Source organism: Macaca mulatta, chromosome 3 (genome assembly GCF_049350105.2).
Source record: "Macaca mulatta isolate MMU2019108-1 chromosome 3, T2T-MMU8v2.0, whole genome shotgun sequence".
Taxonomy (NCBI): domain Eukaryota; kingdom Metazoa; phylum Chordata; class Mammalia; order Primates; family Cercopithecidae; genus Macaca; species Macaca mulatta.
In genome coordinates this window covers 33092640-33107977 of record NC_133408.1, presented here as the reverse complement: position 1 = coordinate 33107977, position 15338 = coordinate 33092640, and the positions used below count along the sequence as shown (strand labels likewise).

Below are 15338 nucleotides of genomic sequence, written 5' to 3'. Positions count from 1 at the left end.
TGTATATATTGTCCACTATGTCTAATATATTACAGAGCTGAGTAACAAGACGATTTTCCCAAAACACGTAAATGCTGATTATTCACATTACCTGATAGGAAGTTCCTTGTAGAGTTTTTCCTTGATGAGTATGTATGTTGTTACTTAGAAAATCATCTTCATTTAGATCTAAGAAAAGAGATAACTGTTACATACAGAATATCAGAAATTACATGATTTAGGAAGTTTAGGTACAATGTAACACTCATGTTTTTATTTAGTCTGTAAGACATTACATTGGACAGGTCAAAAATGTTTTTTTCTTAAATATATGCTTTTTTTTTTTTTTCTACAAGAAAAAGATCAAAATAAAATAGAAATTTAACAAAATAGGTATGCTGCTGACCATCTGTGTCCCTGAGGAAGTGATGGAAATTCACTGTGATTCCCTTTCTTGGTAATAATAGGATTGTGGACTAGCTACAAAAGCCACTTCTAACTTCAAAATGCTATGACTCCATGCAGTTATCACCTCACCTGTTTCTATTAAACTAAGCCTTCCACCCCTGGCATTTTGAGCTTCATTAGCTTAGGTCTTCTCAACATGAATTATTTATGCTGAAATTGTTCTATGCATGCTTTAGTAAAAGCTTTGCAATGTAGCATCCATTTGCTTGCAGCTAAATGAAACCTTTTCAAATGTAGCAGCACTTCCCTTTTAGCTCCTGTAAATGGGAGCTTCATTTATTTAAGTCTGAAATACATGGTATGTTAAAAGAGGACAAGACTTTATGGGTCACTTAATCCAAGCCTCTTATTTTACAGATGAGGAAAGTGCGACCCAACATCACCTCGTCACCAGGCCAGTGACGTTTCCTTTCACTTTCACTCCTATTTACTTGCAACCATTGCTTCAGTTTTCTACTATTCCTCATTCTCATATTCTGCAGTGGAAGCAAGGACAGGCAAGTCCTATCTTCCATACACAGTGAAAAACAGGTACAGATTTTTCTCCAGATCTCCATCATAGCTCTAGTTAAAAGATATGTTAAATTCACAGCTCAGTCTCAAAGTTACTTGCACCAATAACTTAGTATTTAAAATGAGACTAACCATACAACAGGATTCCAGAAAGTACCTAAATTTTAAAAGGAGCCAATTTTGTGATCTGGTTCTTTGAATCAAGAATTTATGTCACAGGGTCAGGCTGCTAGAAGCTGAGTTTTTGCAGCTTGGTTTTTAGTTTCTGTATTGAGAAAAAGAAATATTGCCTCCCTTCTTTTATTTCTTCCCGTGTTGTCTCTTTTAGTCACCTTTTTACAGGAATTTTGAATTACTCCTTCTATAGCCATTCTTCTGGGTATAGAAAAAGAACAGTAAAGTGGCCTCCTGTGTTCTAGAGTCTGGAATCAAGCTTAGAAAATAAGATACGAATATGTGCAATGCACTTACATAACGACACAAGGCAGAAAAATGAGGGATTCATACACAATACGATGGAGAGAGATCACTACGACTCCCAGAACTTGTGGAAGAGACAGGGCCAGAACGGAAGCTTGAAGAATGGATACAGTTTGAAAAAGTGGAAGGAAAGGAAAAGGTGTAAATTTAGCAGTGATGCCATGAACTCTGGCCTATTATGCAGCATAAATGGAACATGTTTAATTAAGTGTAGAGATTGAGGCTGGTTAGGCCAGAGGGCGATTCTGGATACAGAGTAAGAGGAGGTAGGGCTGGATAGGTGACTGAGGCCCAATTGTAATGGGCCCTGAGTACCAGGTGGAAGAATTTGAGCATAAACCATTAGACCAATGTTGTAAATATAAATATCAACAGGAATCAAATATATAACTAAATGAAGTTAATTCGATCAAGAAGGCAATGGGGATCCTACAGTGAGCTTAAGATCCAGCTCCCCAGCTACAGGGTAGCCATGGCTCTGAGCTCTCTCAGTTGAAGTCACCCGAGACTTTGGGTCCTGGACTGGCACTTTCCCTCGTGTTTTTCAAGGGTATACAAACGTATGGATTTTCATGTAAAATGTCCTGATTTTTAAAACATCATATGGCCCCACCAAGCTTTTCTTCTGAATAAATTCAGCTATAGAGGTACCATTTCACAGGCCCTGCCGTAGAAAATGGGGGACCTTTAAGGGTTGGGACTAAATTAGGCAAACTTAAACCTTTGGTGTCTGGTCTTATACGTTTTTATTTATTTATGATTCCCAAATATTACCCTCCAAAAAGTGCTTTATAAAGACAGAATCTATTTGGTCCTAAGTAGCAGCAAAGGCAGGAGTTGAATTACACAATATGTGGGCTGTATTTTCCAAAGTTGGCCACAACCATGCCTTCCCATTCCATCAAGAAATTGAGTCTAATTCTTCTCCTGTTGACTCTGGGGTAATCTTAGTGACTCACTTGTCACAGTAGAGTGCAGTGGAAGTAATATTTTGTGATTTCCAAGGTTAGGTTAAAGAAGCCTTGCATAAGCCGGGGGCAGTGGAGCACCTACATCCCAGCTGCTTGGGAGGCTGAGGCAGAGGATTGCTTGAGGCCAGGAGTTTAAGATCAGCTTGGGCAACAGAGTCAGGCCTTGTCTCAAAAAGCAAAAAACAAACAAACAAAATTACAAAACAAGAAACCGTGCAGCTTCTGCCTTGGGCTGTTGGGATCTTCATTCCTAGACACTTCTTCCTGTGATGTGTGAAGCTCCCTTGCATGTTGCACACACTTGAAACCCAACCCTGAGGCTGGGAGAAGCTGGAGGGACATGAGAAGGCCACATATAGGTTCTTTAGTTGGCTGCCCAGCTGAGCCGAGCCTAACCTAGACTAGTTGTCAGACATGTAAGTGAAGGAGCCTCTATATGACTCCAGCTACCAGATGTTTAAGTCCTCCCCAGTCATTCAAGTCTTCCCAAATGAAGCCTCTGACATCTCATTGCGGACCAGTTCCGCAACTGAATTACTGACCTGCAAATGTATGAGCCTAATAAGATGTTCTGTTATACTACTAACTATTGGAATGGTTTGTTTGCTGCAATAGATTATCAGAACATTCAAGAACTACATCGTAGATTACCAACATCAATGTGCACAAAAATATGCCATCCAGCATAAAAATTGAGATTACAACTGCCCTTCAAATACAGAGGCAGTAAAAGGAATAAAAGGGATGTAAAAAAAAGTTTTTGTTTTTAATCAGTTTTTAGGTTTTCTAACATAGATACTTCTGACTATATTACTTTTCAAACAGGCAACTCTAATCTCAGTAAGAACTCCTCTAAAGAATTAAAGGATCTGAAGATTCATTTGAATAAAACACTAGAAGTCTAAGTGGTCTCATCATTGAATTCAGAAAGCACTTCCTTGGATATATGAGGCATCAAACCATGCAGTGGGTACCCTTTCCTCAGGGACTTTTTTCCCACCTTGTAAGCAAGCATTTAGAGGTGTGAAGTAGGATTTCCCTCTGGTGTTCCTCATGTAGTCCAGTTTGGCCAAAGTTAAATTACCTGCCCTTGGGAAACACGTTTTTCTAAAATTAAATGTGTGTTTCCCGAAAATTAACCAGAATGGTGAATATATTTGTGAATTTATACCATCTTTTGCCATCTTAAAATTAAGCTACTTGGCCTCAGGCCAATGAAGAAAAATAATTAATAAGATCTTGAAAAATTAAGCCAAAATATTGATAAGCTTACATTGAAGAGGCTGGACAAATAATGATATTGACCAGAAGTCAGGAGAGAAATTAGGTTTCAAACCAATGGTAATTGAAATGGTGGACTAGAGTAGAAATCCTTAAGCACACCTCTTCTTTCCCTCTGCGTTCCTCCTTTTATAATTAATCTCATCAAAGCCACATGTAAAGAAGATTTATTTTTAAAGTAAGTTTGCAGCAGTATAGGTGAAGTTAATGTTTCTCTTATTACTAACATTGTTTTCTGACTTTGTCTGGTCCCTCACTTCCCTTAGTAATATATGCCATTTTTCCCCAGCCTTTTCTTGTAGAATAGTCTGTCACAGTTACACTGATTGATTGAAAAATTTCTGAATCTCCAAATAAGTTTTGTTTCCTTTTTATTATTTTTTAAAAGTTGATTTATTTTTATTCTTTGTACTTTCTGGTATAAAATATGAAAATCCTATTCTTGAAATTATCTTTAATTAAATCATAACTTGATCTTAGGTAAACTCCAATTCACAGATTCAAAAGTTTGTTCTTCTCAATTCTTTTTAGTAAAGTCGAATAAATTTAAATATTTTAAAATGGACTTTAACTTACTAAAATAAATATTACAAATATTCTTCCTATTTATAATGCCGAAAATTTAACAATTAACCTGAATTATAGATTAATTTCTCCTCACACCTAAGCTATGCCAATTTTTTAGTTGTAAAGTCCTAAGCACTCAATGTATTCTACATTATTTTACAGATGCAGTCTCTTTTAATAGAACAGATGTAGGCTTAGATAAAAATCTCCTTAGAAGAAGGAAATGGACTGGATAAATTAAAAATATTATGCATCTGGAACTCAACTTATTCTGACAAATTTGGCCTTAACCTATATAGTACAGTCATGTTGTTGAGCTATGGATTAATATACCAGACACAAATCTTAGCTAAATATAGCCTGTGGAATCTTTTCATCAGGTCCCAATATTCTTTAGGGCTGAAATGCTATTAATATAATGTGTTAGTGTCAAAATATCATTTTGAAATTGAAATTGAGGAAAATTGCCTTTTTTTGGCCTTGAATTTTATACGATTGCTTAGGACTTAATGTCACTCCTACAGTTTATTTCCCTATATATTTTCTTCTAGTTTATTGAAGCTATCTTTACAATTTCATCATTAGTATCTTGTAAAATCATGTGGGCTGTGGATGACAACAATGATGCACTTTCCCATCTTCATCTCACTGAACTCCACAGACTGTCTATCCTCAGGCACAGTAAACTAACCCTAAGTAATTATGCAATTAACAGCTAAAAAGGAGTGTTTAAAATGAGAAAGAAATATTTTAGGTTGATACGTAGGTCACTAATTACTTAGAAATACTCTGAACCTTCCAAATGAAACCACTATACCCATAAAATTAGAGCCTACAACTTGTGGCCTTGAATTTCTCCCTTCAATTTATAATGTTACAGACAGCCTTGGTCTCTGGCCATCAACTCTTCCTAGTATGGCATTAATCTCTAGGAAATGTCCAGTGACTCAACTGCTGCTACTGAAATGTCTGCTGAGGTTCTTGGACACACACACATGCACACGCACTCGCTGAACACACACGGTCACTCAAGACCCTGAGAAATATCAAAGCTGGGAAAAATTCTGTAAAGGCTTTCTTTCTTCCTTCACTGACAAAGCCACCAGAAGTAACTCACCTAAGGCCAGGATTCTTTGCTGCTTTTTCAGTGTAGCTATAATAGGATTCCCTGCCTTTTATTCCCAAACTAACAACACAAAACAAAAAACGTACATGAGAGAAAGGTAGTTTTAGGAAATAGAATACTTGAAGAAATTTACGGAAAAATTTATATCTACAATACTCTTTAACACCGTTATACCTTCTTTATCCATAGATCGATATACAATAATCTAAAATAAAACAGGTGCTTATAGAAGGATTAATAGATAAACGGAATGGTGGATGATTAGAGAAACTGATAGACGAGAGTTTGATTAACTGACTGAAGGTGTGGATGCTTATAGCTGGCATCCGTGTGGTAAAGACAGTCCAATCCAAACATGATAGAGAGGGAGGTGGAGCAAGGTGGCTGAACAGAACCCTCAGTAATCAGCCGTCTCACAGGAATACCAACTTGAATAGCTCTTCACACAAGAGAGCACCTCCGTAAGTAAGTAAAAATCGGGTGAGTGATCACAATACCTGGTTCTAACATCATCTCCTTGAAAGAGGTACTAAAAAAGTAGGAAAGGCAGTTTGGGATTGCTGACTCCACTGCCCTCCTCTATCCCTGGTGGCATCCTCATGGTGCTGAGAGAGAATCTTTGTGCATGGGGAAGGGACAGCCAAGTTATTGTGGGACTTTGCATTGACCTCAGTGCTGTCTCTCACAGTGGAAAGCAACACAGGGCAAAATTCAGTTATCTACTACAGGGGGAGCATATAGACTCACCCCCAAATTCTGACTAGCCCCTCCAGAGTGGGCTGAAGCACTTTAGGGTCCTAAGTAAACTTGAAAGGCAGTCCAGACCACAGGACCTGAAATTCCTGGGCAAGTCCTGGTGCTGTGCTAGGCTCAAAGCCAGTGGAACAGAGGTGCACATGATCCAGTAAGACATCGGTAGGGATGGCCAAAGGAATGCTTTCATCACCCCTTTCCCAATCCCAGGCAACACAGCTTGCAGCCCCAGGAAAGACTCCTTCCTTCCGCATAAAGAGAGGACACAGGAGAGTAAAAAGGACTTTGTCTTGCAACCATAGAATAGAGCACTAGGCAGACTCCTAAGGTTCCCAATCCATTCTTCACTCCCAGGTGAAATTTCTAGACTCTTGAATCATCAATAGCTAATATAATCAATTGTTTTTGTCATTCCGATAACCCTTGGGGGTGAATACCAAGCAGATCAACTTTTGATACTGTTTTTCATCTTTGTAAACTCTTAAGACTTTCTGTTTGATTACTTGTCTTCCCAAAGTTAAGTAATTTTAATTATGAAATCACTTACTATTAATATGTTATTCTACACCTGACTGCTAATTTACTCTCCTGGAAATTTTTAAATTATAAAAAGACCTAATTATATATTCATAATCAAGGTTATTTCTCTTACATTTTTTAAGAAGACCTAAACATAACTATTAACATATCGATGTTATCTTTAGAGTTTATTTGTGCTCTAATTTTTATTTTATTTTTTATTTATTTATTTTTGAGACGGAGTCTCTGTCGCCCAGGCTGGAGTGCAGTGGCCGGATCTTAGCTCTCTGCAAGCTCTGCCTCCCGGGTTCATGCCATTCTCCTGCCTCAGCCTCCCGAGTAGCTGGGACTACAGGCGCCAGCTACCTCGCCCGACTAGTTTTTTGTATTTTTTAGTAGAGATGGGGTTTCATTGTGTTCGCCAGGATGGTCTCGATCTCCTGACCTCGTGATCCGCCCATCTCGGCCTCCCAAAGTGCTGGGATTGCAGGCTTGAGCCACCGCGCCCAGCCTAATTTTTAATATATTTTCAAATTCTTTTGTACATTAAAACTTTTAGTTTTCTTTTCAATTGCTTATTTGCTTCAGCAGGCAACTTAACTAGATCCCACTTCCTTTCTGTACATGTGTCTATGTGATGTTTATACACATATGTATATGTATACATGTATATAGTAATAGTTTATAATAATGCATATTCTATTCTATCTTATTTGGTTTTCCTTTTTAAGTAGACCAGAATATTCCGCTTATTTTCATGGTGAAAGATGTAAATTTTTCTTACCTGCCCTTTAAACTACTTTGAGAAAATGCAAAGTCAGCTGAACTAAATTTAGCAATTACCTTTTAGCTGACAGGGCCTTCTGATGTGGGAATCATTCTTATGCTTGCTGTGTTCCTGCCAGATTTTGTCATTCACAGTTTTTCCTTCTAAAGCGAAGCAGAGAATTAGTTAGAATTCACAGTAACATTTGTCCAGTAAGTATAAGACATTTGAAATCAAAACAAGTTCAGCACGGGAGTTCTAACTTGGTAAGTGATATCTTAAGAGAGCTCTAGTTCTAGGGAGTTGTAGTCCCTCATGGACAACTGCAGGTATCCTGTGGGCTACCCACTTATTCCCATGAACTACATAGGCACCTCACCATATATGATAGAATGCTGTTACTCTAATGTCTCTTGACAACTTATGATTGCATTATTCTTTGTAGTAGTTTTCTTGCATTCAGAACCAATTATTATTATTATTACTTTTTTAAGACAGGGTCTTACGGTCTTACTCTGTTGCCCAGGTTGGAGTACAGTGGTGTGATCATAGCTCATTGCAGCCTCAAATTCCTGGGCCATAGCTATCCTCCTGCCTCAATTTCCCAAGTAGCTGAAACTACAGGCATGTGCCACCATGATAGGCATATATATATATATATATATATATATATATATATGTAGAGACAGGGTCATAATCAATTATTTTCATGCATCCTTAAAAGGTTAAAGTATCCTTACCCTCAAGATTCCCCATCATTTCTAACAAACTAATTGTGTAGAAAGAACACTGAGCTGTGATGGTTTCAAGAAACTCTAAGATCCTTGAATGGAAGGTAAATGATTTGCTTAACTTTGTCCTCCCAACATCTAAAGCAGGGCCTGGACGTGTGAAGAAATGAATTGTACCAAATGGAAAATTGGAGTCCTTTCTAAATTACTTACTACAGATAAATCTTTCTACATGTTCTATCCTACATTGATAAAACAAATGTTAAATAATGCCACCAATGCATAGCGTGAAGACAAACTCAGCATGCTGTGTTGTTTCTAAAGTCACTATTTGCTCATATGTTTTGATTATAGAAAAGGCAGTTGATCATCAAGAATTGTGTTAGGATAGAAATATTGGTTGTATCGTATGTACGTGCTGAATAGACTGAGAATGGATCTAGATGAAAAAGAAAATTTTGCCTTACTTCCTTTTATTTAAGACTATGCGCTATTCAAATCAGGGCTGATATTCAAAATATTTAACAGCGAGTGACTGCAGGACCCTGATAGGATCCAGCACCTGTAGATGTTACTGCTGGGAGAATTGAAACCTAATTAAAACGCAGATATCCTTCAAAGTTGTACCCATTGTGGGGTATCACCTTAGTCACAATGAGCTTTTCAGATCCTACCAGAAAATTGGTTTTTTAAAAAGAAGGAAATGGGTATTAGCACCCGACTCCTCTGCTGGGGAGAAGGAAAGGGAAAAGGGTACCCACAAGTTTGGCACACTACATTAAAAGAAATTATTGAGGCCCAGTGTGGTGGCTCACGCCTGTAATCCCAGCACTTTGGGAGGCCGAGGCTGGCGGATCATGAGGTCAAGAGATGGAGACCATCCTGGCAAACATGGTGAAACTCCATCTCTACTAAGAATACAAAAACTAGCTGGGCGTGGTGACACGCACCTGTAGTCCCAGCTACTCTGGGAGCTGAGGCAGAAGAATCGCTTGAACCCGGGAGGCAGAGGTGGCAGTGAGCCCAGATCGCACCACTGCACTCCAGCCTGGCAACAGAGCAAGACTCCGTCTTAAAAATAAATAAATAAATACAATTATTGACTGGATGACCCAGATGTTTCACCATTGTGAATGTTTTATAATTACTGACTCCCTATTTGCTGTAAAGTAACAAGAGAGATAATCTATTAACTTTCTAAAAGTAATGAATAGAAATCGATGTTTACTTTAGAATTAAAATACAAACCAAACGGATTGCATGTGTTATTACTATGAATGCTATCACAAAAACTAAAGAGAAGATCTGGTGTGTGAAATGTTGTAGAAGAGACTTTTATAATAAAACCACTTTCTGCTAATTTTTTATTGTCTCCTAGATTCACAGATCTAAAAAGATCTCTAACAAGTCACCTTGGCCATGCAGCAGCCAAGCTACACATGGAGAGCTGGAAGATGATCAGCCAATGAACTACCAAAGAGGATTATTCTGTTTAAATATAACAGGAAATTATTGCAAATAAATCAATGAGTTCTTTGTCATAGCCATTTAAAGTTAGAATGAAGCCACTTTTAAAAAATGTTCTTCTATATAATTCAAAGACAACTCAATTTGACTTTCATTAATCAGTTTTGTTGCTTCATGGCAGGAGCAGGAGAAAAGAACTTTTGGGGAGACAGAATACATCATTTACACTTGTAACTTTGGGAATCACTAACCAAATATTTTATTTTCAGACATAAATCTCCGGAATAACCTGGAAGAATAAAAGAAACAATATTTAAGTCTAGATTTAATAAATAATATCTTAATCAAACAGAAATTAGAATGTGTGCAACACTTTGGGAGCGGGAATGAATTCTACCTCTAACTAAGGTCTACCTATGATCTTGAATCTTCCTAACCCTAGGTGGCGAATTACAGTAAATACAAGTATAATTTGGGTCTATAAATTTCTATGCTATATGGAGAGACCGATATTCATAAAACCTGAACAAAATGGTAAGTCATTTTACATGAAAGTATCTCAGGATAACCAAATAGTTACTGGGGGGAAAGTGCTTTTCCAAATAATTATGTTAATAAATACAGAAAGAATGATGTAAATTGAATATAACCATTATGCAATCTCTAATAAAATAACAGATCTGGAAAATAATCACCAATTACTGATAAAGCCTAATTGAAAGGCTGATGGGCAACTTCATGCCGAATGGCTCCACCTGATACCATCTGAACCCACTGAGCCATATCACTGTCATAAAAATATGATCGTGCTAATCAATTCATGTGTGTGGGTGAAAACACACATATCTCATAACTGACATTGTTATAGCTTAAGTGTTTTTGACTATTGATATTCTTCATTGTCATTAAATTAAAACCGAGGTTACCCTTTTTTTAAGCTCGAAATTGTGAACAAAAACATGCATAGATAAGATTTCCTTTTTCTTAATTTTTTTTTCCTTTTAATTTTTTAATGCAAAATGGTTAGGACATCTCTTGGCACATAGCAAACAATTCCAAACAAATAAGCTATTTATAATATTGTAAAGTGAGGTAGGTAAATAACAGCAAGACTAGACATATAGCTTACAACACAACAAAAGAGAAAGTACGCAGTCACTCAAGACCAACTTTTTTTTTTTTTTTTTTTTTTTTTTTTGAGACGGAGTCTTGCTCTGTCACCCAGGCTGGAGTGCAGTGGCCGGATCTCAGCTCACTGCAAGCTCCGCCTCCCGGGTTTACGCCATTCTCCTGCCTCAGCCTCCCGAGTAGCTGGGACTACAGGCGCCCGCCACCTCGCCCGGCTATTTTTTTTGTATTTTTTAGTAGAGACGGGGTTTCACCGTGTTAGCCGGGATCGTCTCTCGATCTCCTGACCTCGTGATCCGCCCGTCTCGGCCTCCCAAAGTGCTGGGATTACAGGCTTGAGCCACCGCGCCCAGCCCCAACTTTTAAATATACATATAAATATATATATATTTGGACCTTTTCATACTTTATATATATTTGAATCTTATCACACTTTGGGATTTAACTAAAAGTTTACAGGAAACATAGAGTAGAGACAAACATGCTTAAAAAAACACAAGGATTCAATCAGCAAAATTCAAAAATCTGGGAAATTCTTCAGGACACAGACTCCAGTTTCTTCAACAAATAAATGAAAAGACACAAATGAAGGGACATGAACTGAATCCAGCTGAGCTTTTTGGATCCTGATTTAAACAAACCAACTCTGAAAAAGCATTCGAGTCTGTCAGAAATAGTTCAATATTGACTATATATTTGGCAATATAATGCCATTTGTCTTGTTTTGTTCTAGTGCAGTAATGGTATTGTGATTATGCTTTTCAAAAAATAATTCTTATTTTTTAATAATATACACTGAAGCATGAAATTATGTGTCTGGCACCTGCTTTATTAATACAAAAACAGTGGGGATGCAGTTGGGGGAGTAGAATGGGTAGAAATGAAATTGACTATAGGTTGATCCTTGTTTAAGTTTGGTGATATGAGTTTATCATTAACTCATCCTCTATGTATGATTGAAAATTTCCATAATGTTTTGAAACAGAAACAGAGGATGGGATTATGCTGACTGGACCGTGCTAATCAGTTCATGGGTGAGGGTAAACATACACACATCTCATCACTCACTGTTACAGCTTAAGAGTTTTCCACTGGCCGGGCGCGGTGGCTCAAGCCTGTAATCCCAGCACTTTGGGAGGCCGAGGCGGGTGGATCACGAGGTCAGGAGATCGAGACTATCCTGGCTAACATGGTGAAACCCCGTCTCTACTAAAAATACAAAAAACTAGCCGGGCGTGGTGGCGGGCGCCTGTAGTCTCAGCTACTTGGGAGGCTGAGGCGGGAGAATGGCGGGAACCCGGGAGGCGGAGCTTGCAGTGAGCCGAGATCACGCCACTGCACTCCAGCCTGAGAGACACAGCGAGACTCCGTCTCAAAAAAAAAAAAAAAAAAAAAAAGAGTTTTCCACTATTCATATATTTGATAGTCATGTACTCACTTCGGCAACACAGATACATATTCTTGACAGTCATCAAACTAAAACGAAGGTTATCCTTTTTAAGCTCAAAATTGTAAGCAAAAACATGCATATATAAGGTTTCCTTTTTCTTAATCTTTTGTTTGTTTTTAATTTTTTAATGCAAAATGCTTAGGACATCTCTTGGCATATAGCAAGAATTCCAAACAAATAAATCTGTTTGTAATACTGTAAAGTGAGGTAGGTGTATAACAACATGAGACATCATTTCCATCAGGAGAGTGGTGGGCAAAAAAAAAAAAAAAAAAAAAAAAAAAAAAAAAAAAAACTAAGGAACTCAATGGAGACTTCAATTTTATTTTAATTGCTTGGAATCTGAGGCGCACCTTCACTGATCTGGTTTATGTTAGAAAAATTGTAAATTGGTCAGCATCAGACACTTTCCCTTTAATTCAATCCTCCTGTCATCTATATTTTGGTAGCCTATATTCTGTGGAAGCATCAATCACAAGCCAACAGCTACTATTTTGTTTAAGTACGTGCCTTGGAATTAGTGAATTTCTTATTCATGGTCAGAATAAACAGCCTCACATACGTGGCGATAAGACTGAGAAAGGTCCTCCCGAAATCCCTTCTTTACTCCACCTCATGCTTAAAATGCCAGTGTTGTAGTTTAAATAGTTAATTGTAACTAAAATACAACTACGCCACCCTGACAGGTCCTTAAGCTGTTAATCACCCAATTACCTACTTACTATGGATGTGTTTTATATTTTTAACTGGGAGAAAGCTTTGAGCGGGGTGGGGGGGGGTGGGGGGGGCGGACAAAAATGGAAAGAATATGAAAAAGCACAGAGTGCCCGGGTGGGAATAGAGTAAGAGTTTTTGAGAAAAGGGACACCCAGAGAGAACGTCACATAATTCACAATTTGGCTTCAGACCAATTCAGGGTGCAAGGAAGCCATTCTTCTGCATCCTCGGCAAGCAATCTGAAAGTTTCCCCATAAACCGGCTTCCTGCCCCTGTGTATTTCCTACTTATCAATTAAAATCCCATTACCTTATGCAACATGTGTATGTCATGTCCTCTGGTAGCTGGATGTGCTGAATGTAAAGCCAGACTGACCTAAATAACCTGAGACTCTTTGCAAACACATTTTTATGTGGATTAGAAACATACTTCGGAAGATTTATAGGTCACTGACAGAAATATGTTTTTATGTATGCTCCCACTTTAATCTAGGCCTGGTTTAGACACGTTTCTTCTGAAAATTTAATTTTCACATCCCTGTCTACTGGAATGTCACAACATAGCTTTCCCATGCATCAGCATAAACAGAGAAATGGTAGCAAAGCAATCCACATCTAGATTTGTACTTGACAGCTGCAAAAAAAAAAAAAAAAAAAAGTACTTTGGCACGAAGTCCACTAAAAATTCACATTCAACATTACAGAACTAAGGGAACATGAAGTTTACAAAGTCAATTTGACTTACTTTCTCTTTTTTGGTTTTGCATTCTCCAAATTAGAAACCCCCTGTAAAATAAAATAAAATAAAATAAAATAAAATAAAATAAATAATATAAGACAAAACTGTACCAAGAGATCCGAAAGAGAATTCATTCATTTTCCACTATAATCCAAATGCAGTTCATTTAGCCTCTTCCCTAGCAAAAAGACTGATATGTTCCCCGTTGTATTTTAGTAATGTGTCACAGAAGTTTGGCTCAAATTTTCACTTTTTTTTTCCTTTCGTCTTTGTAACTTTGAGAAAGATAGGATGTTTCCTTTATTACCTAGGGCTTATACGTTATTTTAAGCTATTGCCAGTTTAAAAAAGCCCTTGCCAGTTTAAAAAAACAACAACAGGTCTTTTAAATTAAAACACCCAATTAAATCCTCATTATCTAAACCTTCTGTCCCTCCATCAATCCACCAAAACCAAGGAGACAGATACATACCACGGTGTGTTAGTTATATCATAGAGTGCCTTCATTTGAGAAAGATGGAAAGTAGCTTATCACAATACCCTGAGGGTGTTGAAATATATCTGTGATTCATCTGACCTTTTTCTTCAGACCCAGTGACAGTTGTGTAAAATCCCTTAAACTTTGGGGAAAGAATTTATCACATTTTTCACCATCCTTGAAAGAGCTTAAACTGCCCTAGGCACCTTTAAAAGCCCTTCAGATTCTCTCTTTTTTATTCATCTACTCCTCCATTTAAAAAACATTTACTGAATATCTACATGAAAGGTAACCAATTGTGTTCTGCAGAGGCTCATTTGTTGGGCATGGCAGGAATTTACATACTAAAGAAAATTGCAACCAATATTCCACTTCTGAGAGGAAAAAACACAAATGCTAAGGCTAAGAGGAATGGTGAATGTAAACCGAAAAAAGGAAGTTTGATTTGATTATTCCAGTGTTAATAGTACCAGCCTGAGCACAGTGAAATCTAAGATAACCTTTCCCCAAGATAGTGATTGAAGGGGCCATTTATCTAATCTTTATTTTGTTTGTATCAAGATTTTTTTTTTTTTTTTTTTTTTTTTTTGAGACAGAGTCTTGCTCTGTCGCCCGGGCTGGAGTGCAGTGGCCGAATCTCAGCTCACTGCAAGCTCCGCCTCCCAGGTTTACGCCATTCTCCTGCCTCAGCCTCCCGAGTAGCTGGGACTACAGGCGCCCCACCTCGCCCGGCTAGTTTTTTGTATTTTTTAGTAGAGACGGGGTTTCACCGTGTTAGCCAGGATGGTCTCGATCTCCTGACCTCGTGATCCGCCCGTCTCGGCCTCCCAAAGTGCTGGGATTACAGGCTTGAGCCACCGCGCCCGGCCTGTATCAAGATTTTTAACTGCAGAGGACAATTTGGATATCTTATTTTCCTAGCGGTTGAGCAGAGCGTTACTAAAATCCCACGTGCTGAAACAGTCAGTCCCTGAACTTGAGGAGCACACATTACCAAGTTTGAAATACTTGTGCATAACCCACAGGACATTGCTTGTAGGGAAGAGGTGGCAGATGGGGGTTGTAGGTAAGGATGTGGGAGTCATGAATTACGCCCTAATGTGAGTTAGGATATCAACAGGCTTTTGAGGAGTTAATGGTCAGGTGGACCACTTCTTCCATTCTCTATGCTTTGTCATCCTGTACCCTAGAAGTACACAATCTCTA

At 38.0% G+C, this 15338-nt stretch overlaps 1 protein-coding gene across 1 annotated transcript in view; it reads right to left on the bottom strand.

The window, feature by feature from the left end:
• Positions 1–15338, bottom strand: part of SAMSN1 (SAM domain, SH3 domain and nuclear localization signals 1) — a 168035-nt gene that overhangs the window by 118836 nt on the left and 33861 nt on the right. The window contains exons 3-6 of the mRNA XM_015133115.3: positions 13661–13701; positions 9873–9910; positions 7501–7587; positions 92–168 (exon numbers count right to left, since the gene is read on the bottom strand). Coding sequence (XP_014988601.3) covers positions 92–168; positions 7501–7587; positions 9873–9910; positions 13661–13701 — 243 coding nt within the window. The remainder of the gene's footprint in view (positions 1–91; positions 169–7500; positions 7588–9872; positions 9911–13660; positions 13702–15338) is intronic.